At 42.8% G+C, this 27,166-nt stretch overlaps 1 protein-coding gene across 9 annotated transcripts in view; it reads left to right on the top strand.

Moving 5' to 3' along the window:
* Nucleotides 1-27,166, top strand: part of MPDZ (multiple PDZ domain crumbs cell polarity complex component) — a 550,514-nt gene that overhangs the window by 176,146 nt on the left and 347,202 nt on the right. For 8 of the 9 annotated variants that reach the window (XM_033918951.1, XM_033918923.1, XM_033918958.1 and 5 more), the window contains exon 18: nucleotides 21,481-21,597. The exons of the other annotated variant lie outside the window; for it this stretch is intronic. In XM_033918951.1, coding sequence (XP_033774842.1) covers nucleotides 21,481-21,597 — 117 coding nt within the window. The remainder of the gene's footprint in view (nucleotides 1-21,480; nucleotides 21,598-27,166) is intronic. 9 annotated transcript variants of the gene reach the window in all.

Genomic DNA, 27,166 nt, shown 5'->3' with positions numbered 1-27,166 from the left:
ATTGGAAAAAAAGAACCCAATATTCACTTACAAGATGGGGGGATCACCGCTAGGGGTGAGCAACCTTGAAAGAGACCTGGGAGTGATGGTGGACACAAAATTGAAGGCGTCGGCGCAGTGCGCCACAGCCTCAAGGAAAGCGAACAAAATGTTTTGTATCATCAAGAAAGGTATCACAACCAGAACAAAGGAAGTCATCCTGCCACTGTATCGTGCAATGGTGCGCCCGGACCTGGAGTACTGTGTCCAGTACTAGTCGCCGTACCTCAAGAAAGACATGGCGGTACTTGAGAGAGTCCAGAGAAGAGCAACTAAGCTAATAAAAGGTATGGGGGACCTCTCATATACTGACAGACTGAAAAAGCTGGGGCTTTTCTCCCTGGAAAAGCGACGACTCAGGGGAGACATGATAGAAACCTTCAAGATCATGAAGGGCATAGAAAAAGTGGATAGGGACAGATTTTTCAAACTAAGGGGAACCACAGGTACAAGGGGGCACTCGGAGAAATTGAAAGGGGAAAGGTTTAGAACAAATGCCAGGAAGTTCTTTTTCACCCAGAGGGTGGTGGATACATGGAACACGCTGCCGGAGGATGTGATAGGCAGAAGTACGCTACAGGGCTTCAAAGAAGGTCTGGACAGGTACCTAGAGGACAAAGGGATTGAAGGGTACAGATAGGAGTAGAGGTAAGGTTATAGGGACAGGATTAGAGGTAAATTACAAAATTAGTCAGAGACCACTGTTCAGGCAGTGGGCCTGATGGGCCGCCGCGGGAGCGGACCGCTGGGCAGGATGGACCTCTGGTCTGCCCCAGCGGAGGCAACTTCTTATGTTCTTATGTCTCTCACCTCTTTCAGGGGTAATGGTGAGTTTCATGCCCTGCTAGCAGCTTCATCCTTATCAGTCTTTCATCAAGTCAGGTTGATTCTATGTTCAGGTCTACAGTATTTTCTACTATTTTCATTTTGCTCTGTCTGTGTTGTTTCCTGAATCTCGTTTTTCCTACGAGGAGCCGCATTTTCTTTGTTTTTGTCCTTTACGCGTTTTTTTCTCCTCCTTGTTACTCAGGTCGGAGCCACAGTGATTTTATCCAAACTTTTTCTTTTTGATTCACCTCTAGTTGGATATCCTATATTCACGAGAACGATCTTTTGGCTGATTGCTTTTCTCTCGTTCTCTTGTACTATGACTGGCTTGGCATGGGATATCGTCTCCCAGTCCTTCAGTTCAAGTCTGGCAGCCTTTTCTTGTTTTCCCTTCGGTTACATTACTGAGGAACTCTGTACAGCTGCCTCCTGGTCCTCAGTTCATTTCTTCACTTCTCCCTTTGTCTGTTTTTTTCTCCAGATGGGATGGGCACTTCGGCCATTATGTTTTCAATTGTATTTTCTTTGGCCAACTCTCCCACCATCCCATCTCTGTTAGCTTGGAGGTCACCCATCAGTGAGAATATGCTGCCTGCTTGTCCTGGGATAAAACACAGTTACTTACCGTAACGGATGTTATCCAGGGACAGCAGGCAGATATTCTCACAATCCACCCACCTCCCTGGGTTGGCTTCTTAGCAGGCTTTTCTTAACTTAGGGACCGCGCGCCTCCGGGCAGGAAGGCACTCGTGAATGCGCAGTGCGGGTATCAAGAGCTTTTTCAAGCTCTTGAAGTGTCCGTACTGGGGCTTCGTGGTGACGTCACCCATCAGTGAGAATATCTGCCTGCTGTCCCTGGATAACACCTGTTACGGTAAGTAACTGTGCTTTAGTGCCTACTAACATAGGGCATTTTAGTATATCTAGTCCATAATTAATCTGCCTTTAGGTAGATTCCTTTTATAGTTATGTTTAGTTAGTGTTTTAAATAATTTGTGTTTTAACTAATTTGGGTCTTCAAATTTATAACTAACCATTGATGTCTTAATCTGTCAGTGAACACTTTCTTCCCACTGAGATTAATTTTGTGAAAAATATTTGTCAGGCCATATTGCACATGTTTTAATGCATGCGTGGCAGGATTAACCAATAGGCCAAGTAGGCACGTGCCTAGGGCCCGAAATGGTCAGGGGGGTTCGATGAAGGAGAGCATCAACATTGTTTTTTCGAAACGGCGATGGTCTCCTCCAGCATCGATCGCTAACGCATGCCCCCCCACCCCTCCGATAGGCAACGCGGCTCCCCCATTGACGTAAAGTAAGACAAGCTAGCAATGCGGGTAAGAAAGGCAACAGGAATTGTAATTGTGCAAGCAGTGCTGCTTGCCCAAAGCTTCCCTCTGATGCAGCTTCCTGTTTCCGCCTGGGCTCATCGTGGGGTGGGGTGGGGCAGGGGGCCCAGTGCACTTGGGTCCTGCCCTGAATGCATGATTTAACTCTGCTTGCCTTTCCTGGTAAGTTCATGCTGCTGTTTTAGAACTATTTTAAACAACTTGTTATATCTGAAATCAAGGCAATCAAACTGAACAAAATCAAAAGGAAGAATGCATATCCTCATGCTTATAGGTTATTCTATATTGCAAACTATGGAAGGCAGAGACTTGAATAACTGAGAGTATTCAGCTTGATGACAATACAGTCTGGATCTTCTTTTGACTCATCTTTACCTGATGTGTCACTGTGTATCTTGTTCAGAGCAGGTAGTAATCAAAATGATCAACATTGCATTACAAAGCAAGCATTTATAACATTTCTGTGCCTCTTGAAATACCACCTGCTTGCAAAAATGAAATATCTTCATGACTATATTGTCCTTTTCCCACGCCTTCTTGAATTCAGACACAGTCTCTGTCTCCACTACTTCTTCTGGGAGACTGTTCCACGCATCTACCACCCTTTCTGTAAAAAAGTATTTCCTTAGATTACTCCTGAGCCTATCACCTCTTACATGAACGTATATATGATTGCAGTTTATGGTGAGTTTGCCCCATCATCCTACAAAGTAAAATTTTGGAGCAAGCAGATTGAGTTGGGTAGAAAGATGACCCTCACACTAGACATCCTGATGAAGCAACTTCCACAGAAATGTGCAAGAAAGTCGAGGATTTATTTTTTTCAGACAGCTTAAGAAATGGGCATCTCAGCAGGTACAGTTTGGAAAATAATTCATGAAAAGTTGAGCATGTACAAGGTTAGTGCAAGATGGGTTCCAAGAATGCTGATGTCAGAAGGCCACAGGGCTCCAGTGCTGTCAGGAGAAAGTGGAGATGCACCGTGAAGATCAAGTGAATTTTTTTCATCGTTTGGTAACTGGAGATGGGACTTGGGTCTATTGCAGAGATCCTGAGTCCAAAATGGAGTCAATATAGTTGAAGCACAAGTCATCCCCCACCTGTAAAAAAGTTCAAGACAGAAAATTCTGCAAGCAAACTCATGGGAACTGGCTTCTGGGATGATGAAGGACTTTTGCTTCTGGAATTCATGCCATACAAAACAACCATAACTGGGGAGAGTTAGGCCAACACAATGATCACTTTGCGGGAGTCAATCAAGGAGGAAAAACGAGAAAAACTCACAGCAGTCGTGCTGCTTCTTGTTACTGAGGTGACATTGCATAGAGTCATCTGCCGTGACCTCTTTGGAAAAAACCCGGAATATGAATAATTAACATTTTCTCTGCCTTTCAGTGTGCTTTGTGTTTTTTTTTTTATTTTATTGTTGATAGATCATTTTGACTTAGTCATTATAAAAGTAGCTCACAAGCCCATAAAGTGTGGGCACCCCTGGTATAGAGCTATTAGAGGACTATACTGAAAAATAAAACTAAAATTTTTTGAAAACACTTTTCTTTCCTACTGAGATAGATAAATTATTGAATGCCTCTCGTATCTCACCCAACATGCTCTTTGTGTCAGTAGCACAAATGTCTATATGTGTAAGCCCCTAGTCATTTTAGAAACATCTTGTTTCATTTATAAAATAGCTTTCCACACTAAAAGTACTCCCACAAATATTATTGAACAGCTAAGATTCTTAACTTCATTGATTGTAAATTAGATGCACATCTCCCTTGAGAAGCATACAGTGATATGGGGACTAAAACTATGCCAGGGTACACCTGGCGGGGCCTCCGCGTGTACAGATCACCGGACTTGATGGACCCAGGGTCTGATCCGGAGATGGCAATTCTTATGTTCTTTAAATTGTTGTTTGTATGGCTGAGAAGCTGTGAGATATATCCTTATTTTAAAAAACAATGCCAGATCAAAGATCATAGCTACAGAAGTTCATTTTTCCTCTTATATGCTAGCCTCTGACATCTGAACCTTTTTAAGTTCTGTCATTTGAATATCTAAACCCAGAAATGTCAAAGGTGATCTATCCCAAATAATATTTTTCAGATGATGTGTTTGGGATAAATGACTAGAAATATAAGCATTACATTGCTTTGCAAATGAAAATGTAGCATAAAATATTTTTTTTTCTTTAATGCCTCTGAAAAGATACAGACAGATTGGAGGCTATATGAGATACTTTTCAAACATATTAGCCCATGAGAGAGCCTTTACATATTTACAAGAAATGAATGCACATATTTACACTTGCTATAAATGTATTTCCAGTGCAATAGGTGAGACTGTCTAGACAGCTGGGTTATTTCTCTATACCCACATGCTGCAGAAGGAATCTACTATGGCTTTTTCACTTTGCCTCTGGTGTACTTCACTGTGCAGTTTAGCACCCTCTACATTATTTTTTCCTTTTGCATGCATGACTGCAGTTGTGTGTGTTCTGCTCTCTCCAGGTGAGGGCGTACCATGGCCCGGTACAGTGGCATGATAACCTTCTCTGATCTGTTCATGATCCCCTTCTTTATCATTCCTAGCATTCTGTTTGCCCTTTTTGCTGCCACCGCACATTGTGTGGACGGCTTCATCAACTTGTCGATCAGAACTCCCAAGTTCCTTTCCTGGGAGGTCTCTCCAAGTACCGCCCTGGACATCCTGTATTTGTGCATGAGATTTTTCTTACCGACATGCATCACTTTACACTTATCCACGTTGAACCTCATCTGCCATGTCGATGCCCGTTCCTCAAGCTTGATTATGTCACATTGCAGATCTTCGCAATCCCCCTGCGTCTTTACTACTCTGAATAACTTTGTATAATCCGCAAATTTAATCACCTCGCTCGTCGTACCTATATCCAGATCATTTATAAAGATGTTAAAGAGCACGGGTCCAAGCACCGAGCCCTGAGGCACCCACTGGTGACGCTCTTCCAGTCCGAGTATTGTCCATTTACCCCCACTCTCTGTTTCCTATGCTCCAGCCAGTTTTTAATCCATGTGAGTATTTCACCCTCAATTCCATGGCTTGCAATTTTCCGAAGTAGTCATTCATGCGGAACCTTGTCGAACGCCTTCTGAAAATCCAGATATACAATGTCGACTGGATCGCCCTTGTCTATCTGTCTGTTTACTCCCTCAAAGAAGTGTAGCAAGTTCGTCAAACACTATCTGCCTTTGCTAAAACCGTGCTGACTGGTCCTCATCAGCCCGTGTCCGTCAAGGTGATCAATGATGCTGTCCTTTACCATCTTTCCTGGTACCGAGGTCAGACTCACCAGTCTGTAGTTCCCCGGATCTCCCCTCGATCCTTTCTTGAAGATCAGTGTAACATTTGCCACCTTCCAGTCTTCTGTAATCTTTCCCGATTTGATCGACAGATTGGCTGTTAGTTGAAGCAGTTCAGCTATGGTCCCTTTTCAGTTTTTTCATGACCCTCGGATGGATGCCATCCGGTCCCGGGGATTTATCGCTCTTAAGCCTATCAATCTGCCTACATACCTCCTCTAGACTGACCGTCAATCCTGTCAGCTTTCCGTCTTCATTTCCAGCATATAGCCTGATGGGTTCCAGTATGCTGTGTACATCTTCTTCGGTAAATACAGATGCACAAAATGTGTTCAGTTTGTCAGCGATTGCTTTGTCCTCCTTTAATGCTCCCTTTATTCCATGGTCATCTAACGGTCCCACCACTTCCTTTGCGGGTCGTTTCCCCTTAATATATCGAAAGAACAGCTTGAAGTTCTTCGCCTCCTTGGCTATTTTTTCCTCGTATTGGCCCCTTTTACCGCCTTATGGCACCTGCGTTGATGTTGTTTGTGCTTGTTCCAGTTTTCATCCATTTTTGACCTTTTCCATTCCTTAAATGAAGTTTTCTTGTCTCTGATCGCTTCCTTCACCTCTACAGTGAGCCATGCCGGTTCTTTGTTCTTTTTCCTCTTGGATCCCTTGTTGATACGCGGTATATATATATTTTGCACCTCGGTGACTGTGTCCTTAAAAAGGGACCAAGCTTACCAAGTTTTTACAGTGCTTATCCTCTTCTTAATCTTCTTCCCTACTATGAGTCTCATCCCTTCGTAATTCCCTTTCGAAATTTCAGTGCTGTGGCTGTCGTTTTGGACCGATGTTTCTCCCCTGCATCCAGATCAAAGTGGATCATATTGTGATTGCTGCTTCCCAGCGTCCCTTCTACTTCTACATCTTGTGCTGGTCCTCACAGGCCATTTAGAATTAAGTCCAGAATTGCATTTCCTCTAGTATTTTCCTTGACAAGTTGTTCCAGGAAGCAATCGCCTGTAGAATCCAAGAACTTGGTCTCTCTAATGCAGCCTGAGGTGCCTAGGTTCCAATCTATTCCCGGATAGTTGAAGTCACCCATGATAACTGTGTTGCCTCCCTTGCAGTTGCGTTTAATCTCATCTGTCATTTCTCCATCAATTTCTTTGGACTGCCCTGGGGGGTCGGTAGTAGATACTGATCTTCGTTTCCAGGCCATTTGTTCCTGGAATTTTGACCCATAGAGACTCTTAACTTATCCGTCAGTTGTGGCATGTTCTCTCCAGCAGATTCAATTTCCTCTTTGACGTATATGGCAACGCCCCCACTTTTTTGAGCCACTCTGTCTCTACGGTATAGTTTGTATCCCGGTAGCACAGTGTTCCAGACATTTTCCTCAGTCCACCATGTTTCCGTGATGCCTATGAAGTCAACGTTATCTTTTTGTGCAATGGCTTCTAATTCAACCATCTTATTTGTAAGGCTCCTTGCGTTTGTGTACATACACTTGAGTTTGCAGCTTTTTCCTTTCTTGCATTTCCTTCCCTCTTGTGTCCTTTTCGATCTCTCTTGCCTGTAATCCGGTGAGTCTTTCCCTCTATCTTCTTGCACGGTATCCTCTGGGTATACCGGTTCCCGAACCATCGACTCTCTCTCTCTGTCGACTGTCGGCTTTCCCCTTCTTCCTAGTTTAAAAACTTGTCCACTTCTCTCTTGATGTTGCTTGCAAGTAGCCTCGTTCCGTCTCTGCTGAGGTGGAGTCCATCCTTCCTGTAGAGCTTGGTCTTCCCCCAGAACGTTGTCCAATTGCGCACGAAGTGGAATCCTTCTTCCTCACACCAGCGCCGCATCCACGCGTTGACTGCTTGCAGCTCCATCTGCCTCTTCTCATCTGCCTTGGGTACCGGCATGATCTCCGAGAATGCTATCCTCTGCGTTCTGGTCTTCAGCTTCCTTCCTAGCATCCGGAACTGGTCCTTCAGTACTTCCCTGTTGTAGTTCCTATTGCTCACGTTGTTCATCCCCACATGGACCACTACCGCCGTATCTTCTTCTTCCACACTGTTGAGGATCCTGTCAATGCGGCTCACTATGTTTTCTACCATGGCTCCCGGTAGGCAGGTCACCAGCCGATCAAGACTTCCTCCCGCTATGTGGCTGTCAACTTGTCTGATGATGGAGTCGCCCACGAAGATTGCTGTCCTCTCTATCTTCTCCTGATTCTCCAGCCTCAGGTCCCTGTCCCTGGTGTATGTTCATCTCTCCTGCCGCAGGTCCGTATCCTTCGTTCTCGCTACTGTATCACCCATTTCTTCCTGGTGGTTGTCTGTCGGGTGGCCACACTCTCTATAGGTGTCTTTCGGCAGTTCCACTGTTGCTGGTGATTTTCCACGGCCTCCCTGTATGCCTCCTCTATGAACTTCTCCAGCTCTCGGACTTCTTCCTCGATGGTGTCTTCTGTCTTGTTCTCTGATTCCTCTGTCTGAACGTTCTCTGCATCTCTGTCTCCCTCCTCCCCTGCTTGAAGTGCCTCCAGTTCCAATATTCTGCCCTCCAGGAGTCTGACTTGTCTCTTCAGGCTCTCCAGTTCTCTGCATCGGGTGCATACGTAAGACCGCCTCCCAGAGGGGAGGTAATCATACATATGGCAGATAATGCAGAAAACTGGGTAGCTCAACATCTTGCTTCAGTCTGCTGCTTCCATTGCTGTCTGCTTGTTGGTCTGCTGCGGATGCCTTCTGGATCTGCTGTGGTTGCGCCTGCTCTTTTATCTGCTTTTTTCCTCCTTTTGTTCTCTCTGCCTCTGCCTCTCTCTGTAGCTGCTTTTCTTCTGCTCAGATCAACTCTGCTCCATTGGCTCCTCCCCTTTTAAGGCAGAGCTTCGGTGGTGGACGTCGGGGGTGGGTGGAGCTAACTCTCACCGATTCCCCTCTTGGTCTCCTGCCTCTGCTTCTCTCTCCTGCTGTTTTATCTGCTTTTTTCCCCCTTTGGCTTCTCTCTCCCTCTGCCTCTCTCTGTAGCTGCTTTTTTCCTACTCAGATCAACTCTGCTCCATTGGCCCCTCCCCTTTTAAGGCAGAGCTTCGGTGGTGGTCATCGGGGGGGTGGAGCTAACTCTCACCGATTCCCCTCTTGGTCTCCTGCCTCTGCTTTTCTCTCCTGCTGTTTTTTTCCCCTTTTGGCTTCTCTCTCCCTCTGCCTCTCTCTGTCTGCGCATATGTGGAGGCCTATCTGGCCATGACCTGCTTCGTTGGAGGGATCCAGGAGGTGCGGGGAGAAGAGAAGAGTCATCTGCGCTGACTGACTTCCTTGCGGTGAGAGGCACATCCTGTAGGCAATCGGCCGGCATGGATGACTCTCCTCCTCGCCAGTGTGTCGGCATACCTGAAATATCAGGAGGCACACTGGTGTGCCATGGCACACAGTTTGCGATATACTGGTCTATGGTATAGTATTAGATCTTGCACAAAAATTGACAGGGATCACTAAACAATTTCGAGATCATAAATGCAGAACCTTGTTAGGACAGTGTAGAATTAAGAATTTGGGTAAATAAAGGGGCATACCAAAGTAACATGTCTTATGCGCCAAACACAAAAGCTTATATAAGAACATAAGAAACGCCTTCACCGGATCAGACCGAGGTCCATCTAGTCCAGCGATCCGCACACGCAGCGGCCCAATTTAGTACTCCTTTATGGAGTCCCGGATTTACCGTATCCCTCAATATGATATGCAAGAAGGTGTGCATCCAACTTGCGCTTGAATCCCAGCATAGTAGTCTCCTCCACAACCTCCTCTGGGAGCGCATTCCAAGCACCCACCACGCGCTGTGTGAAACAGAACTTCCCGACATTTGTCCTGAACCTGCTGCCACTCAGTTTCAGTCTATGACCTCTAGTCCGTGTCACATTTGAGAATGTTAGTAATGCTGCTTCTTGGTCTATTTTATAAAATCCTTTTATTATTTTAAAAGTCTCTATCAAATCCCCTCTCAGTCTTCTCTTCTCGAGGGAAAACAGTCCTAGTTTCTTGAGTCGATCTTTGTATCCTATAAGAGCAAAGCAGCTCATGTGCCTCTTTTAATAATGGAGAGTCGCAGTCAAATTTCTGCACTCCTTTGATCAGCTTGAAGGCCAAGTTCTGTAGTTTCTAAACAGTTGATATTTAGGTAGTTCCTTAAGAAGTGTGCTTCTGTAATCAAGTCTACTAAGTACTGATAGATTAGCATGAACCAACCAATAAAATGTAAAGCAGTAGATTAGCTTTTGTCCACTGTAGAAATAGAATCAAATGTTAATTTTGAGTCAAAACTAGCACCTAAGACAGGTTTGACTGTTACTTCTTGTTTTAATAATTGGATGGGAAATACATTTGGAGTAGGTAATCCAGATTGCTTGTGATTTAGGGGATTCAATTTCTATCCATGTTCCTCTAACCATGAATCTATAGCATGAAGAGATGTTTTAAATGCAGACTGAACTAAACAGTGTACAGTGATCCCAAATTCTTGAATAAGAAGCAAAAGTGTACTAAGATACAAGTTAAACAATAGTGATAAGACAAACCCCTGAGGAACACCACATTGCAGCAATTGCTTCCAAGAACTCATTGAATTGTGTACTATATAAAAGGAATGTTTGTTAAGAAGTGATTCAAGGAGCTTACCTAAGATGGCAGCCTGAAGCTGTTAGGCTGAACGCTTCGGAGACTCTTACCTTGATTATGGTGAAGCGTAAGTCCAAGACCCGGATTTTTTCTATCGAACCCAGGCCACAGCAATTGCCTGACCCAATGGACATGTTTGTCAAATCCCGGTCTCAAAGAGAACCAAAGGGAGAGTCCTCGGTGTGAGGTGGGGGGCATGTCGGAGAGCCCTTCCACCTCTTTCGAGGCGACTAGCTTCTCACCGGAGGAATGAGATATGCTGGCACAGCCACTCCCCTGACTGGAATTGCAGGGCGAGGAGAGTGAGGAGAGCATGGCGGTTGCTTCCGGAAGCTGTGAGGAGGAGGAAAATGAACGCTCTTCTAATGCAACTGCAGCCGTAGGAAGTCTTGGAAAATGTAGAGGAACGGCAAGAATCACCACTATTGTCAAATTTGCAAACAGGTACTGAGAAGCTTAAAGATTTAAAATGTTATTGTTCCCTAGCTCCTCTAGAAAAGCCTTCAGTGGTTGATTTAAATTCTATTTGGGAAGCAATCTCAATGTACAGATGTTCCTGGGAACTCAATTGCAAACTCTATCCATTCATTGCTCTGGGATACTATCTGAGACTTAAATTTTACAAAAAAAAGTGGGCAAACTTGAGGAAAAGTCACTTGAACAAGAAAGTTGGAAGCTTTTGTTAAAGTTGAGAAAAATTCACTTGAGCAAGAAAAAAATTGGAAATATTGGGAGCACAAAATCAGCTCCTTATAAAAGATAATGACAATATTAATTTCAAAATGGAGGTTCTCGAAAACTTAACTCGGAGACAAAATTTTAGATTGATCAATTTTCCTAAATCAATCTCCACCACAGCTCTTGATATGTTTAAACGTTATCTTTTGGAGATTCTGAAAGTCCCACAAAGTTCTTTTCCACCAATTTCAAAAATCTTATATAATAAAACCCTAGCCGCGCATGCGCACTCTTACCTGCGTGCTTCCGGGATCTGTGATCAATAGGTCTGTGGCTGCAGGAGTGTGCATGCGCGAGTCCCCAGCCTTACAGCACCTAACTACACTCGCCGGCAGGACTGGCTGCCAGCGCTGGACTCCCTGCTCTCTACAAGATTGCAGTGTCAGCTCCTCTCATGAGCCACACCAGCATCAGAGAAGGCTTCCGACGCTGGCAGGGATCAAGAGGAGCCGCGACGACACCTTTAAACTTATAAAAAGTAAGTTCTTCGCTGTCTGACCTTCCCATCCCTTCCCGGCGTCTGACCGGCTCATGTAGTACCTTACCGCCGCCCCCTTCCTTCCCACGGTCCCGACTCCAAACCTACCGACTCCAGCAGCGTCTGCAGTACTCTACATACGCTGCTTCGGGGCCTTCTACTGCCCTGATTTGCTCTGCCGTGTCTCTGATGATGTCATCAGGGACGTGCCAGAGTAAATCAGGGCAGTAGAAGGCCCCGAAGCAGCGTGTGTAGAGTGTTGCAGACGCTGCTGGAGTCGGCAGGTTTGTTGGGACCGCCTGAAGGGAAAGGGGGGCAGCAAGGGACTAAGGAAGCCGGCCAGAATGCGGGAAGGGAAAAGGGGGATAGGGGAAACGCTGCTGCTGCACAGGGAAGTAGGGGGGATCGAAATGCTGCTGCTGCTGCACAGGGGAGTAGGGTGGGGGAAATGCTGCTGCACAGGGAAATGGAGGGGGAGGGAATGCTGCTGTGGCTGCTGCACAGGGAAGTGAGGGGAGAGAAATGCTGCTGCAAAGGAGGCAGGGAGAGAGACAGATAGATAGAAAGAAAGACAGACAGCGCGTGGAAGGGAGACAGAAAGAAAAGAAGAAAGGCACGGGCAGAGAGAGACACAGAAAGACAGACAGACAAAGGGGGCCAGGGAGAGAAACAGACAGAAAAAAACAGCGGGAGGGAGAGAGAGACAGAAATAAAGAAAGACAGACAGACATATATTCTAGCACCCGTTAATGTAACGGGCTAAAATACTTTATATAAAATAGTTTATTATATTTCCTTGGGAAAGAAGAAGATGCCGGAGGATAATCAAGAACCTGTAATAGATGTTTTAGACTTGACAAATTTATCAGAGAAGTCAGAATTAGAGCATTTAACGGTTGCTACACTTTTTGTTCAATTAGCTTTAGATTCAGACAGGGATTGCTTTTGAAGTTGTTTTTTTAATATAAAGATGTTTTGTTTCTGAGTCAAAAAATAAGAATGTACCCAGTTGTTTCTAGGATAATTCAAAAATGGAAACAATTTTTGCTCTTGAGACCACAGGTTTTTAAAAATTGGAGCTACGTTTATATTGAGATACCCATGTAAATGTTTAAGGAGCTAAATATATTGAGGTTTATTTTGGATAAGGAGGTGATGACTGCAAGTACCCCTATTAGTAACCAAGATAATGTTCCTAGTTAGTAAATTGGGTCCACTTCAGTCTGCCTGATTTTTTTTTTCCAGATAAAATGTTGGATTAAATAGTCTCCGATCTTTGATACTCCTCTCTCAATGATTTTGGACTAATTAACAGTAGAAAAAAATGTTTAAATTTTCTTATATTGTCTTATATGATTTGCTGTATGATAGATAGTTTTATTTCATTATGATTGTTATTATCTTAAAAATTTAAACTCAATAAAGATAAAGTAACAAAAAAAGAAGTGATTCAGAAAATAATAAATTGTCCCTTGAAGACCAATGTTCCTCAGTTGTGTTCATAGCAAATGATGATTCACTAAATTGAAAGCTGCTGCTAAGTCCAATGATACTATCAGCATAACTTTCCCTCTGTCTAGATATTCAAAAATATCTCTAAGTATAGCTACTAACACTTATTTCAGTGCTGTGAGATTCTCTGAATCCAGATCATCACAGATGTAGTAAGTTTCCCTGATCAATAAAGTCTTTTAGTTGTTAAGAAAATTAGCTTATTCTACAAGCTTAGAAATGAATAGTATGTTAAATTAGAAAAATATGTTCTGAGAGAGCTGAATCTAGAGAACACTTTTTAAGCAAAGGTTTTACTCTTCTGCCTTCGTTCACTGTACCGGAAAAAGACCTGAACTAAGGCTATTGTTGTTATAACTAAGAATTGTAGATTATGCAAGTTATAAATATTTTAAATACATTTTTTTAAATATAATTTTATAGTTTACAATTAATTTAAATTTGCCATACCACCTGGCCCCACAGGATAAATAAAACATCAATTTTATAAGCAGAAAGGAATGCCCTAAAATAAAATAGTAAAGACCTTTCTTGTACAGTCTCACTTTATTCCGGGACCAGTGGGTTATTTCCTTCTACCCGCCAGGACTTTGTAGGAAGCCTAAAACTTCAGAGACTTAAACCCCTTCCCCTCATACCTCATCACTGTCACTGGTTCTGTAAACATAAGTCTTCCTTCCTACAAGCCGGGCTGTAGGAGCTTTTCTGCTTGTGTTTATTTTTGACACTATGGTGCTTTGTGACTTGGATTTTATAATCTTGAGAGTGGATTATATGGCTGATGACATTTTGAAAGTCTTTGTTAAGCTTTTCACCTATTATGTTTCAGCGCGCAGAATGCTCTTGATTCGGAAGTGGTCTGGTGATTCTTCTAAAGCAACCTTGAGCTGGTTGCCCTTTAAGGAACACTTGTTCAACTGGGGTCTGTATGATCTTATAGCCCGTGTGCAGGATCGCAGGCCCAAGTCACTGCCTATGAATAGATCCTGCCCTTCCAAGGGTTCGGGGCATCCTAATTTTCGTCCCTTCAGGCACTCTTGTCCGTATTCGGAATCTTCCATGGGATAACAATCCTCTGTGTGCCAGACTGCGCGTTGGCGAGCCTCAACGTCAGCTATCCACGGGGAGTCATCTGGCGGCTTCTGCAAGAAAACAGTTCTGAAGCCAGGACAGTGTCTCCTCCCCCGCACATCAGGGGTTGGTTGTCAGCCTTTCTTGTGGTATAGCATGCCATTACTTCCGACTGCTTGGTCCTGGAGGTTCTCAGGGAAGGCTACAAACTGGAGTTTCTCTGTCCTCTGACTGAGTATTTTCTGGATTCACCTGCGGGCTGCCCCGAGAAGGTGGTTTGGGTGCAGGCCACAGTCTACAGACTTCTGGACATTGCGGCCATAGAACCTGTACCAGAGTGAGACTCAGGCTGTGGGAGATACTCAGTATACTTCATTGTTCCAAAGACAGGATCTGACAAGTGGAGACCGATTCTGGATCTCAAGGCAATCAGTGTGGCACTGAAAGTGCCTCGCTTACTCATGGAGATGGTGTGCTTAGTGATAGCATCGGTGACTCAAGGGGATTGGCACCTCGTTTGTGTAGCAGAGACGCCAACATGATTGATACTGTCCCCTGAAGAAGGCGATGCATTCGCCGAAACTGGGTTCCTATTTGGGACTTTGTTTGGTTTTTACACATTTTAGTGGTTAATTCTCAAATAAAAGACTTTTATTCAATTATTGTTTGCAACATCTCCCATGCCTCTTTTTGCTGTTTCCTGCTTAGTAGTTCAAGACTTCGTCTATTCTTTTTTGTTTTTCTGCAGGATTGGAATGCCAGGGAGTTCGATTTCGCACAGGACAAACCAAAGTGTTCCTGTCTGTGTCCCGTCAGGAGAAGCTTTGACAGATTCTCCGTGACCTTCTGGCCACTCCAGTCCCAACGGCAATGATCGATATGGTTCCTTGGGTCAGAGCGTTCACTGCAGGATGCTCTGCTTTCATGCTGGAATCACAGCGGGATCTGTTACATGCACCCCTGCCCTCCTTCTCTCTTTCCAGGGCTCTTCCCCTCCAGATCTCGGATTGTGTGATTCTGTCTACGGATGCGAGTCTCTAAGGCTGAGGAAAGGTGTGTTTAACATAGAAACATGATGGCAGATAAAGGCTAAATGGCCCATCCATAGTAACATAGTAGATGACGGCAGATAAAGACCCGAATGGTCCATCCAGTCTGCCCAACCTGATTCAATTTAAATTTTTTATTTTATTTTTTTTAATTTTTCTTCTTAGCTATTTCTGGGCAAGAATCCAAAGCTTTACCCGGTACTGTGCTTGAGTTCCAACTGCCAAAATCTCTGTTAAGACTTACTCCAGCCCATCTACACCCTCCCAGCCATTGAAGCCCTCCTCTGCCCATCCTCCACCAAACGGCCATACACAGACACAGACCGTGCAAGTCTGCCCAGTAACTGGCCTAGTTCAATATTTAATATTATTTTCTGATTCTAAATCTTCTGTGTTCATCCCACGCTTCTTTGAACGCTTCTGCCCATATGCAGTAACCATTATCTCTTCCTCTCTCTAAGAGATCTCACGTGCCTATCCCAGGCTTTCTTGAATTCAGAGACAGTCTGTCTCCACCATCTCTACTGGGAGACTGTTCCAGGCATCTACAACCCTTTCTGTAAAAAAAAGAATTTCCTTAGATTACTCCTGAGCCTATCACCCCTTAACTTCATCCTATGCTCTCTCATTCCAGAGCTTCCTTTCAAATGAAAGAGACTCGACTCATACACATTTATGCCACGTAGGTATTTAAACGTATCTATCATATCTCCCCACCTTTCATTCAAAGTATACAGATTGAGATCTTTAAGTCTGTCTGCATACACCTTATCACGAAGACCACACACCATTTTAGTAGCCTTCCTCTGGACATCTTTATATATCTTTTTGAAGTTGCAGTCTCAAGAATTGTACACAACATTCTAAATGATGTCTCACCAGAGTCTTATACAGGGACATCAGTACTTTCTTTTTCCTACTGGCTATACCTCTCCCTATGCACCTTAGCATCCTAGCTTTCACAGTCACCTTTTCAACTTGTTTGGCCACCTTAAGATCAACATATACAATCATACACAAGACCCGCTCTTCTGTCGAGCACATATGTTCTTCACCCCCTAAACTGTACCATCCCTTCGGGTTTTTGCAGCCCAAATGCATGACCTTGCATTGTTTAGAATTAAATCTTAGCTACCAAATTCCACACCATTCTTCAAGCTTCGCTAGGTCTTTCTTCATGTTATTCACACCATCCAGGATGTCTACTCTATTTCAGATTTTAGTATCATCTGCAAAAAGGCAAATATTACCTGACAGACCTTCAGCAATATTGCTTATAAAAATGTTGTAACTCAAAAAAAAAAATAAATATATATATATATGTAAGTTGTTAATGATGCCATCACAGCTGTTCACTATCTCATTCCACCGCATACAGACATCAATATCATATGTTAATATAACAGCCTGTACTTATCTTAAGCGGTGGAGTTGCTGGGATCCATCCCACAACTTCGCCGGTCATAAAAACTTGTATTTATGATACTGTCGCTGTCTCAAACTTCTTGGTCCTGTTCTTTGGGCTGGTGACAATGCCCCAGACCTTTACCAAGGTGTGATGGTGGTAGTGGCGGCTTACCTGAGAAAGATGAGTCTCCAGGTTTACCCTTGCTTGGATGATTGGCTAATCAGAGCTCCCTCACTGACTGAGGGATGGCACACGGTGGAGCAGGTGCTCCAGGTACTGGAGGACCTGGGCTGCTGCCCACTCAGATACTGGAATACCTGGAAGTTCTTTTCGATACAGCGGTGGGCTGCGTCTATCTACCAGAAGCCTGCAGGCAGATGTTGTATGTCTAGATTTCTTCCCTTCTGGAGTGGCTGGCTCCTTTGACATGGGATTCTCTTCAAGTTCTGGGATCCATGGTTGCCACACTGCATGTAGTTCCTTGGGCGAGGGTGCTTATGCATCCTCTTCAGCATGCTTTGCTCTCCTTTCTGGGCTCCGCATAGGAATGCCTTGCAGGCCTCTCTGTCTTGGACTCTCGAATCCTGGGCAAGTATGAACTGGTGGCTTCTCCCACAATCGCTCCGTAGGGGCATACTGCTACACATTGTCTCCTGGGTTGTGGTGATGACAGATGCCAGTTTTAGGGCCTGGGGAGCCATTGCAATTGTCCTGTTCAGGGGTGCTGGATACCCTCGTAGTGAAAATGGTCAGTCAACTGGTTGGAACTAAGAGCCATTCGACTAGCTCTGATGAGATTGCAGAAGACTCTGGAGGGCCAAGCAGTCTAGGTCTTCTAAACTAAACTAAAACTTAGTTTTGTATACCGGATCTTCAACCAAAATGGAACTCTACTCGGTTAACAGTAACTAAAAGAAATACAAAAAAATAAAAGAGAAATAACAAACTCAAAGAATATTAATGCAAATGATTTCCAAAGCGTTTAGCAAATAGAATAGTTTTTATAGATTTGCGAAAAAGTTGAAAAGGACCCGGGCCCCTTAGGATAAGAGGAATTTTATTCCATAGTTAACGATCATAAGAGAAGGACCAAGAGCGCTCCTCTTTTTCAGGAAACCCGCCTTCTTTTTCTTTGGGCAGACCGTTGTCGCCTAGCACTGACAGTAGCGCATTTGGAGGGAGTAGACAACATTCAAGCAGACTTCCTCAGCAGACAAGAGGGCAAGTGGGCTCTGGTCCCCATAGGCGTTCCAAGCGATTGTGGGGCACTGGGGGCGGCCGTGCTTTGACCTCATGGCCACAGCAAGAAACAAGAAAGCGGATCATGCTTTTTTTTTTTTTTAGCTTAGTCTTAAAATTATTATTTTTTTTTTCCAATTCTTTATTCATTTTTTTCATCTTACATCAAGTGTACAATATTACATCAATTGAATCTTATACATCACTTGAAATTATTTTCTATTATCATCTTCAGTACATAAATTAAGCCCCTCCCCCACCCTCCCTTTCCACAAATATTGTAAATCAAACATATCATACATGTGTTATATTCAAAAATATTGATTACACCAATAATATAATTATATATCCCCCTTTCCAATTATTATAATTATACTTTTAGTGTAAAAAGGTGCATAATCATTACAATATGTTATCAATGGCCCCCAAATCTTTTTAAAATTATTATAATTCCCTTTTTGTATGGCAATTGTTCTTTCCATTTTAAATATATGGCATAACGAATTCCACCAGAAGGTGTAATTAAGTCTGGTGTAATTTTTCCAATTTCTGGTGATATGTTGAATGGCAACTCCTGTCATTATTAATAAAAGTTTATTATTGCTTGATGAAATTTGACTTTTTATTCTCATAGACGTCCCAAATAGAATTGTATCATATGATAGAGCTACATGGTTTTCTAATAAACAAATAATTTGAGACCAAATTGATTTCCAAAAGGCCATGATACAGGGATAAAAATATATTAAATGATCTAGAGTCCCTGCTTCCAGATTACAGTGCCAGCATCTATTAGACTTAGAGCTATCCAAGTTTTGTAATCTAACTGGGATCCAAAATGCTCTATGTAACAAAAAGAACCAAGTTTGTCTCATAGATGCAGACACTGTACATCTCATTCTCCAAGTCCAAATTCGTGGCCATTGAGATGCAGAAATTTAATGCTTAATCTCAATGCTCCAAATGTCTCTAAGACCAGTCTTTGGTTTTTTTATTCATAAATCCAGATAACAATTTATTATATTACATTAGTGACTTATATTCCGCCTTTACCTTGCAGTTCTAAGCGGATACCACTGTGCGGTCTAGTGTCCCAAGAAATCTGCCTGAATGCATAAGAATTCCAGACTATATTGATTACTAACATTTTTCCATTCAGGGAACCCCTCCTGAATAGCCTGCTTCAGCTGCAACCATTTAAAACTTTGTGATTTGTTTAGACCATATTTATGTTGCAACTGTGAAAAATCAAGCAGTTTACCATTTAAAATAACATCATTTAAAGTTATTATACCTGCAATAATCCACTGCTTCCATCCAATTTTAAAATCGCCAATTTGAATCTTGGAGTTTAGCCAAATAGGTTGATTTGTGTATTGGGTTAGGTGTTAATTTGCTGACATAACGTAATGTTTTCCATGTATCCATCAATATTCTATTCTCTTTATATATTCTAGGCATTTTTATACTGAGAAAGTAATAGATGTAAAGGAAACATGAGTCGCCATTCCAAATACAGCCAATTTGGGATGTTTTCCATGAGCTCTGGGAGGACCCAATACATACTCTGGCATAAAATATAGGCTTGATGATACCTATAAAAGTTGGGAAAAAATTTACCCCACCCTCCATAATTGATTTTTGTAAAGATACTAAGGCAATTCTAGGCATTTTACCCAGCCAAACAAATTTTGTAAGAATTCTATTAAATTTTTTATAAAAGGACCCCTGAAAAAAAACTAGTATCATACTCATTTGATAACAAACCACAGGCAATATCATCATTTTAATAGTTTGGACTCTCCCCCACCAAGAAAGATGTAGAGGATTCCATTGCTCGCACATTTCTGTTACTTTTTTTAATAAAAATTTTTCATTCTCCTTGACTGTGTCTTCTAGTGTGTGTTTTATTCTAATACCTAAATATTTTAATCCATCTTCTTTCCATACAAATGAGAATGAATCATATAATCCTTTAGTACAATGCACATTACGTGGAAGAATTTCTGATTTGCTCCAATTTATCTTATATCCTGAAAATTTTCCAAATTTCTCTATCAACTCAAGAAAGCATGGAATGGTAATTTCTGGATTTTCTTTTTCTTTGAGCGGACCGTTGTTGCCTAGCGCTGACAGTAGCGCATTTGGAGGGAGTAGACAACGTTCAAGCAGACTTCCTCAGCAGACATGAGGGCGAGTGGGCTCTGTCCCCATAGGCGTTCCAAGCGATAGTGGGGCGCTGGGGGTGGCCCTGCTTTGACCTCATGGCCACAGCAAGAAACAAGAAAGCGGATCACTGCTTCAATCAAAGATCCGAGCCCAGCAGCGCGGAACTCGACACTCTGGTGAAGCCGTGGCCTCAGGAGCAGCAATGTGGTCTTCTTTTCACATGTTTGCAAAGTTTACAGAGTAGACATGGCAGCAAGACAGGACTCTGCCTTTGGGTCCTCGGTCTTAAAATCGGTGAAGCATGCCCACCATAGCTTTTTGGGGGACTGATTTTGTACGTCCCTACTGTCTAGAATGCCTCACCTATTGGCACTGGAAAAATAGATTATGTACTTACCCTGGTAAGCTCTTTTCCAGTAGATAGGTAAGACGTTCTAGACTCCCACCCTCTCCTTCCTATGCCTGCCTACTTTTCAGTCTGTTTATGTGTCTCCAAGCTGATTCTTGGATGCCTGTCAGCCCTTGAGGGCTGGGAAGAATTTGTATATGTGTTTCAATTTATTGGGGAGTAGTTTCTGAGCTCCTTTCAAGCCTGTGTTGGTAGTTAATGGTACTTCTTAGGTACTTTTTGAGCAGAACAATTTATTTAAGCCTGTTGCTACAGGTACCTCTCCTTCACTTGTGTTGGGTGGCTCTACGTGCTTGGGTACTAACTGAAGGTGGAGCTAGAGAGCCCAATGAAGTATAATAGAGGCAGAGTTAAAAATCTGGAGTGGATTCCTTCTGTAGCAGCACACAGCTATAGGGAAATAACCCTATTGTCTAGAATGTCTCACCTATCTACTGGAAAAGAGCTTACCAGAGTAAGTACATAATCTTTTTATTTGTGTTAGTTATATAAAAATTGCCCTCAATCTAGTTTCCCTTTCCATAAAAAAATTTGTGAAAATTTTGTCAATATCTTAGGAAATTGAAATGGTAGCATAATGTATATTATACTGGGTGCTAGTTCCATTTTTATACATTCAGTCTACCTCAACAACTTAAGTGTAAGGGTGACCAATGGGAACATGACTCTTAAGTTTGATGTAATATTCTGTCTGAATTAACTTGCACTTGGAGACTTTTTTTTCCCAAGTGAGACTACAATATATGCGTAAGTAATTAATTTGATTACATCTACATGTTATTTGTCTTATTGACCATTTTGTAAGTATTCAAAATCATTGTGCTGCTTTGGTGGTAGTTATATTATTAAAATCTCAACAGCCTACTCAGTATATATCATGGAATATTTTAAGAGCTTGTAATCTTTAAATTACTTTGTAGTAATAGCATTGGAGGTCTATAATCATAAGACTTAAATTGAGCTTCCTACAAATGGATTTATTTTTTAGTATTAAACTTATGTTAATGGCAAATAGAAATTTATCAGTAGTAAAAACATAAAAAGTATTGGTGAAGTAGAAAATTTAAAAAACAGTTGTTCCTTGAGAGTTTCTCTCTCTTTTGCCTTTGTAAACCTTTAACATCACTCACACTGCATGTACTGTTTGCTGCTGTCTTGTCCAATTCAGAGCTTTATTCTTTCTGCAGCTTTCTCCAGAAGAAGGCTATGTTTCTGCTAAGGACGACTCATTTTTCTACACCGCACAGTCATTTGAGGAAGAAGAGCCAGCTGAGGCAGCCCTTTTCCATGCTGAGCTGGCTCTGGTTAGTGTCAGTAACTTACTAAGCATGTCTGTTAAATAACTTCTCTGTTTCTTATTTGTCCTAACACTGTAATAAGCAAACCTAATTTCATTTTTTTACTTCTTCCTTTAAAAGAACAGCATAATTTATATTCCTAAAGCATTTTTTAGTTTTTGTATATGTACATTAGGGTGGTCCAAAAAAATCAAGTTCATAGGACATGACATTCATAAGTCTATTTTTGTTCTGTCTGGCCACTGTTAATTGTGCCAAGTTATAAGCCTTTTGGTGAACATTTAATACTATAAAATGCAAATACAGGTACAAGATCCTTTATCCGAAATTCCAAAAACCGAAAAGCTCTGAAAACAGAAATTTGACGTGAACTGAAAGTAGTCAATTTTCCCCATGTGACACATGCTGAAACCAATTCAGAAATAAGAACTTCTTCCTTATTTCAACTAGCGACCTTTAAAGAAACTTCTTAGGCCCTCAGCATCACCACTCAGAACTCAAACTTATCACTGTTCTGAGCTTTACGTGACAAATCGTCACTGGGTCTATTTTTTCATTTTAGCTTTCATCAAGAGCTTCAAATACTTATGGTTTTCTATAACTTATAATTTAATTTAATTTCATTTCACTTAGCTTATATGTTGTTGTCTCTATTTAGAGATGTCTTTTTTTTTTTTAATTCTTTATTCGTTTTAAAAATCTTTCATCAAGTGTACAATATTCATAATCAACACAATGAAACAAGGCACTTGCATATCTTACATTATAATCTAAACATATAAATGTAACCCACTCCCCACCCTCCCTCAAAACCCTTCATTCATGTAGAGATGTCTTATATCAAGCAGGGTGACATAGCCAACATGTTTCGCGGGAACCGCTTTATCAAGGCACCACCCCTAAAAGAGATTAAGACAAGCTTTCAATAACTCTTGTATAAAAGACTGAGATATCTAACCCTTGTAGATATACCAGACTTGTTTAAAATATCCGTCTCTCTTACCTCTTTTACTATCGACCTCCTCAAATGTTTTACAGAGGAGCCGGCAGCGTTCTTCCATTTTAATACATCGGGCCGGCTCTGAGGCCCAGCCCACTTGATGATGTGAGAGCCTGACATCAGAGGATGGCCCATTACAGTATTAGAAAACTTTATTAAAAAACTTTAAAGGATCCCTCTCCCATTCAAATCTACAAATCAGACCAAAGATGTCCACTCCAGTTCTAAATTTAGCCCGTGTGGAATAACTGTATTCAACGTATAGATCCAACGTTGCTCCTTATAATTCAAACATTCTTCCATATTTACATTTAACCTTCCCTCCCTCCCAACTCTCCATTTTAGCTGACTCGCTTCATGCCCCAAGGTTACACAGTGTTCAACCATGGGAGCATGTATTGTCTTTGTTTTTATACATGATTTATGCTCGTTTAGTTGGATATGAATAGGCCTTGAAGTACGGCCTACATATACTAAATTACAGGGGCACACCAAAATATATACAACCCCTGCTGTTTGACAATTCGTATTCACTGAAGATGTTATAGTACACTTCGTTTGGGGGTCTATCCATGTCTCCCCTTCAATGGTGTTAACACAGAAGGACTCTCCTGACATCCTGTCTCTTGGAATGTTAGACTTGCACTGAGCCACAACTGTGTATGAGTAACCTTGAGTCACGTCACAACATGCACAGACTTGTTTCAACATGCTTGCTACTTTCTTTCATACTCGGGTAGATAAATTATTGAACACCCCTCGTAAATGCTTAAGAGATTGCTTTGTTAATGTGAAGCTTGCTAGGTTTGCAAATTGGGAAGGTGAAACAAAATCCTGAAAAGACTAAGGACATGATTTTCCAATTGGAGAAAACCATGCACTCCCAGCTCCCCTATATGTCTGGCATGCTCTCTTCATTAAGAATCCTGGGAGTAATATTTTGATGATGACTTATTTAAACTACCATATTTTTCGCTTCATAAGATGCACTTTTTCCACCCCCAAAAAGGGGGTGGAAATAAGGGTGCGTCTTAAGGAGTGGGACGAGAACTGATAGGCAGCCATTTGGAGTGCAGTGCGGAACCAAGCAGGTACGCACGCAAAAAGTGCACACCTGCCTTGTGCACTGCTGTGCCGCAGACGCTGCCAGAAGAGAGCAGGGGAAACGAGGCAGGAGCGCGGAAAGCGCACTGGACCGCTGGGATGCCCAAAAAGGTATGGGGGTGCCTGCCTTTGCCTTTGGACTGGCTGGCTTGGGACTGGCTGGGTTGACTGGGGGCTGGCTGACTGGCTTGGGGTGGGTTGGCTAGTTGGCTGGCTGGCTTGGGGTTGGCTAGGGGCTGGTTGGCTTGGGGTGGGTTGGCTGGTTGCCTTGGGATTGGCTGGCTGGCTGGCTTGGGGGCTGGCTGGGGCTGGCTGGCTTGACACGAGCTGGGAGCAGGCTGACTTGTTTGGGGTTGGCTGGGGGCTGGCTGGCTTGGGGGTAGGTTGACTGGTTGGTTGGCTGGCTTGGCACTGGCTGGGGGCTGACTGGCTGGCTGCCACTAGACGTGCCTACCATTAGACATGCCCACCACTAGACGAGCCCTGTACCCTGGCCCAGCCTACTACTAGACCACCAGAGGAGATACAGGGAACACTATTTGGTTCAGAATTTTTTTTCTTGGTTTTTCCTCCTCTACAGGTGGGTGCGTCTTATGTCAGGTGCGTCTTATAGAGCGAAAAATACGGTAAATGTGTCGTATCTAAGAAATTTTTCTTAAAGTTGCATATGATTTATTCAATAAAGTTCTTGTTTTCTACCAAGGCATTAAGAATGATAATTCATTACACAGTTTTGAATAGTATCAATTACTGCAATATTTTGCTTATAGAACTTCAAATCTTAGACATTTCAAGTCTTGTCAGTATAGCAGTCAAACTTATTAAATGTTAAAAAAAAAGTTAGTCCATACTAAAAGAACAACTATAGGTTCTAATTTCTCACAGAATACAGTTTCTTAAAATACTACTTTTATATAAACTCTGTCACTCTGGTTCTTAGTTTCTTTTCCATTATCTTATTTATCACTGAGCACTTGCACTTTTCTCAAAAGAACCTTCTTGTCAGTTGAAACCTCAGAGGGGCAGCACAACAGATAACAGATAGTGAGATTACCAGTAACAAATCAGAATGGTTAGAACAATATCACACTTTATTGTAGAGACACTTGATAAAACCAGTATCACATTTTACTGTAGGGACTTGACATAGCTGTGTTTCAGCTAGAGCTTTCGTCAGGAGTCCATCGCCCTGAAGAGAACCATAATAAAGAAATGCATTTAAAATTACATATAAATTCCTGCTGCAGCTCCATCCTTTAGACATATACACTTGGATTCAATTCATCATTCTATTTTTAGTGTAGTAGGTACTTTCCTTTGGAACACTTAAATACACTTTTATGAATGGAACCATCTTACCAGATGTTTAAGAAAGGTCTTAAGTAGAGTGTGGCGTAGTGGTTATAGCTACAGCCTCAGCACTCTGAGCTGGTAGGTTCAAATCCTATGCTGCTCCCTGTGACCCTGAAAAAGTCACTTAATCTTCCACTGTTCCAGGTATATTTGATAGATTTTGAACCCACTAGGACAGATAGGGAAAATGTTTGAAGTATACCTGTATGTAAACCATTTTGAGTGCGATTATAAAACTACAAAAGACGGTATACAAGTCCCAATCCCTAGTTCTATTCAGACATTTCTATTCAGGGATACTTATGAGACCTGATTATGGCATGATTAAGTGAGGACATGGATACATTTATTTATTTAATTTGTTTTAGATCCCATCCTCCCCAGAGAGCTCAGACAAGATAGCAGTTTTTTTTCTATCTCTATATATATTTATTTTCTATTTATTTTTATGTTATGAACTTAAGTTAATTAAGATTGTAAGCTAATCTGCTGATATATCCAAATGTTGATATATCAAACCTTGAATAAACTATAAACTGGAAGTGCATATGTTTCTGTATCGCCTGGTAGACTGGTATAGTCCTTACGAATGGGTTATATACCTTACTGCTATCAGCAGGTGGAGACTGAGAACAATCTTGTATATTAGGATAGCTTCTCCTCTTGCAATCCAATCCAGTCTTCCTCAGTCTCCATTAAAGCAGGTAGGAAGACTAATTTGATTCCCCTCTTAGTACTGTTGGAATTTTATTTTGGACGCCTAGGTTTACCTTTTGTGCCGGATAGAGCTTGGACAGGTCCTGTTTGGGGATCCGTCCGACCTCGGATGTGTTAAACTTAGTGGGTCTCGTGCTGGGTCCCTCCCCCATCTTCCTCCACCTCCCCACATTTTTGTAGAGGTGCCTCAGCCGGCAGCCTGGCCCCCTACTTGGTCAGCCCTCCAGTTTTGAGAGCTGTGGAGTCTGTTCTGACTAAGTGAAAATTAAAAAAAAAAAAAAATCCTGAAGTGGGCCAGTCTAAAGGGCTTGAGGTAGCACTGCTTGTGGGTGTGATTTCTGCCACTTCCTCCCTGGTTGAGGGGCTGCTTCTTTTCAGTCTCCTGGACTCTCTAGAGGCAGGTACTTCCAGCCATGCAGTCCTTTTGTGGGGTCCACTGGGATTCGGGGAGCGCCCTCACTGGGTCTCCTGCCGCCCATCCTGCCCAATGACTCCTTGCCGGCACCCATCTTGGTTCCGGTAGATGCCTAGCTGAGGGATTTTTATCCATAGTAGGCAGACATCACGTCCAATCAATGGGTTCTATTCGGGACAGTTATGCTCTGGAGTTTGCCTGTTCCTTGCCAGACCATTTTCTCGCTTCTCCCTTGCAGGTGGCGTGGAAACAGCAGGCCTTTTGCCAGACCCTTCAAAGATTGTTAGATCTCTACGCAGTGGTTCCTGTTCCCCCGCAGGAGTGGGGCACAGGTTGGTACTCGATTTACTTTGTGGTGCCAAAGAAAGAAGGGGCCTTTCAGCCCATCCTGGATTTGAAGGGGGTCAACAGGGCTCTTCACGTATGGAAACTCTGCGGTCTGTGATTCTGGTGGTTCAGCCGTGAGAGTTTCTGACCTCTCTAGATCTGATTGAGGCCTACTTGCACATTCCTATTTGGGCCTCCCATCATCACTTCCTGTGCTTTGCAATCTTGGGGCAACATTATCAGTTCTGTGCACTTCCTTTGGTCTGGCCACGTCTCCGCGGACGTTCACCAAGGTGATGGTCGTTGTGGCGGCGTTGCGAAAAGAGGGCATCCTAGTTCATCCCTACCTGGACGACTGGTTGATTCAAGTGAAATTGTTACAGGAGAGCACCTGGGTCATAGCTCGGATGGTGGAGTTTCTGCAGTTGCTGGGCTGGGTAGTTAACCTTGCCAAGAGCCGGCTGTCTCCCTTTCAGCACCTGGAGTATCTAGGAGTGCTGTTTGACACCTCTTTGGGGAAGGTCTTCCTTCTGGAAGCTTGGGTAAGCAAATTGCAATCTCAGATTCGCCTGCTTATGGCGTCCCAGTGTCCTCGGGCGCAGGATTTTCTCCAAGTCTTGGGGTCGATGACGGCTTCCCTCGATGTAGTCAGGTGGTCG

This window comes from Geotrypetes seraphini, chromosome 1 (genome assembly GCF_902459505.1).
Source record: "Geotrypetes seraphini chromosome 1, aGeoSer1.1, whole genome shotgun sequence".
Taxonomy (NCBI): domain Eukaryota; kingdom Metazoa; phylum Chordata; class Amphibia; order Gymnophiona; family Dermophiidae; genus Geotrypetes; species Geotrypetes seraphini.
Note: the sequence above shows the minus strand (reverse complement) of the source record. Positions and strands in the feature narration are given on the sequence as shown.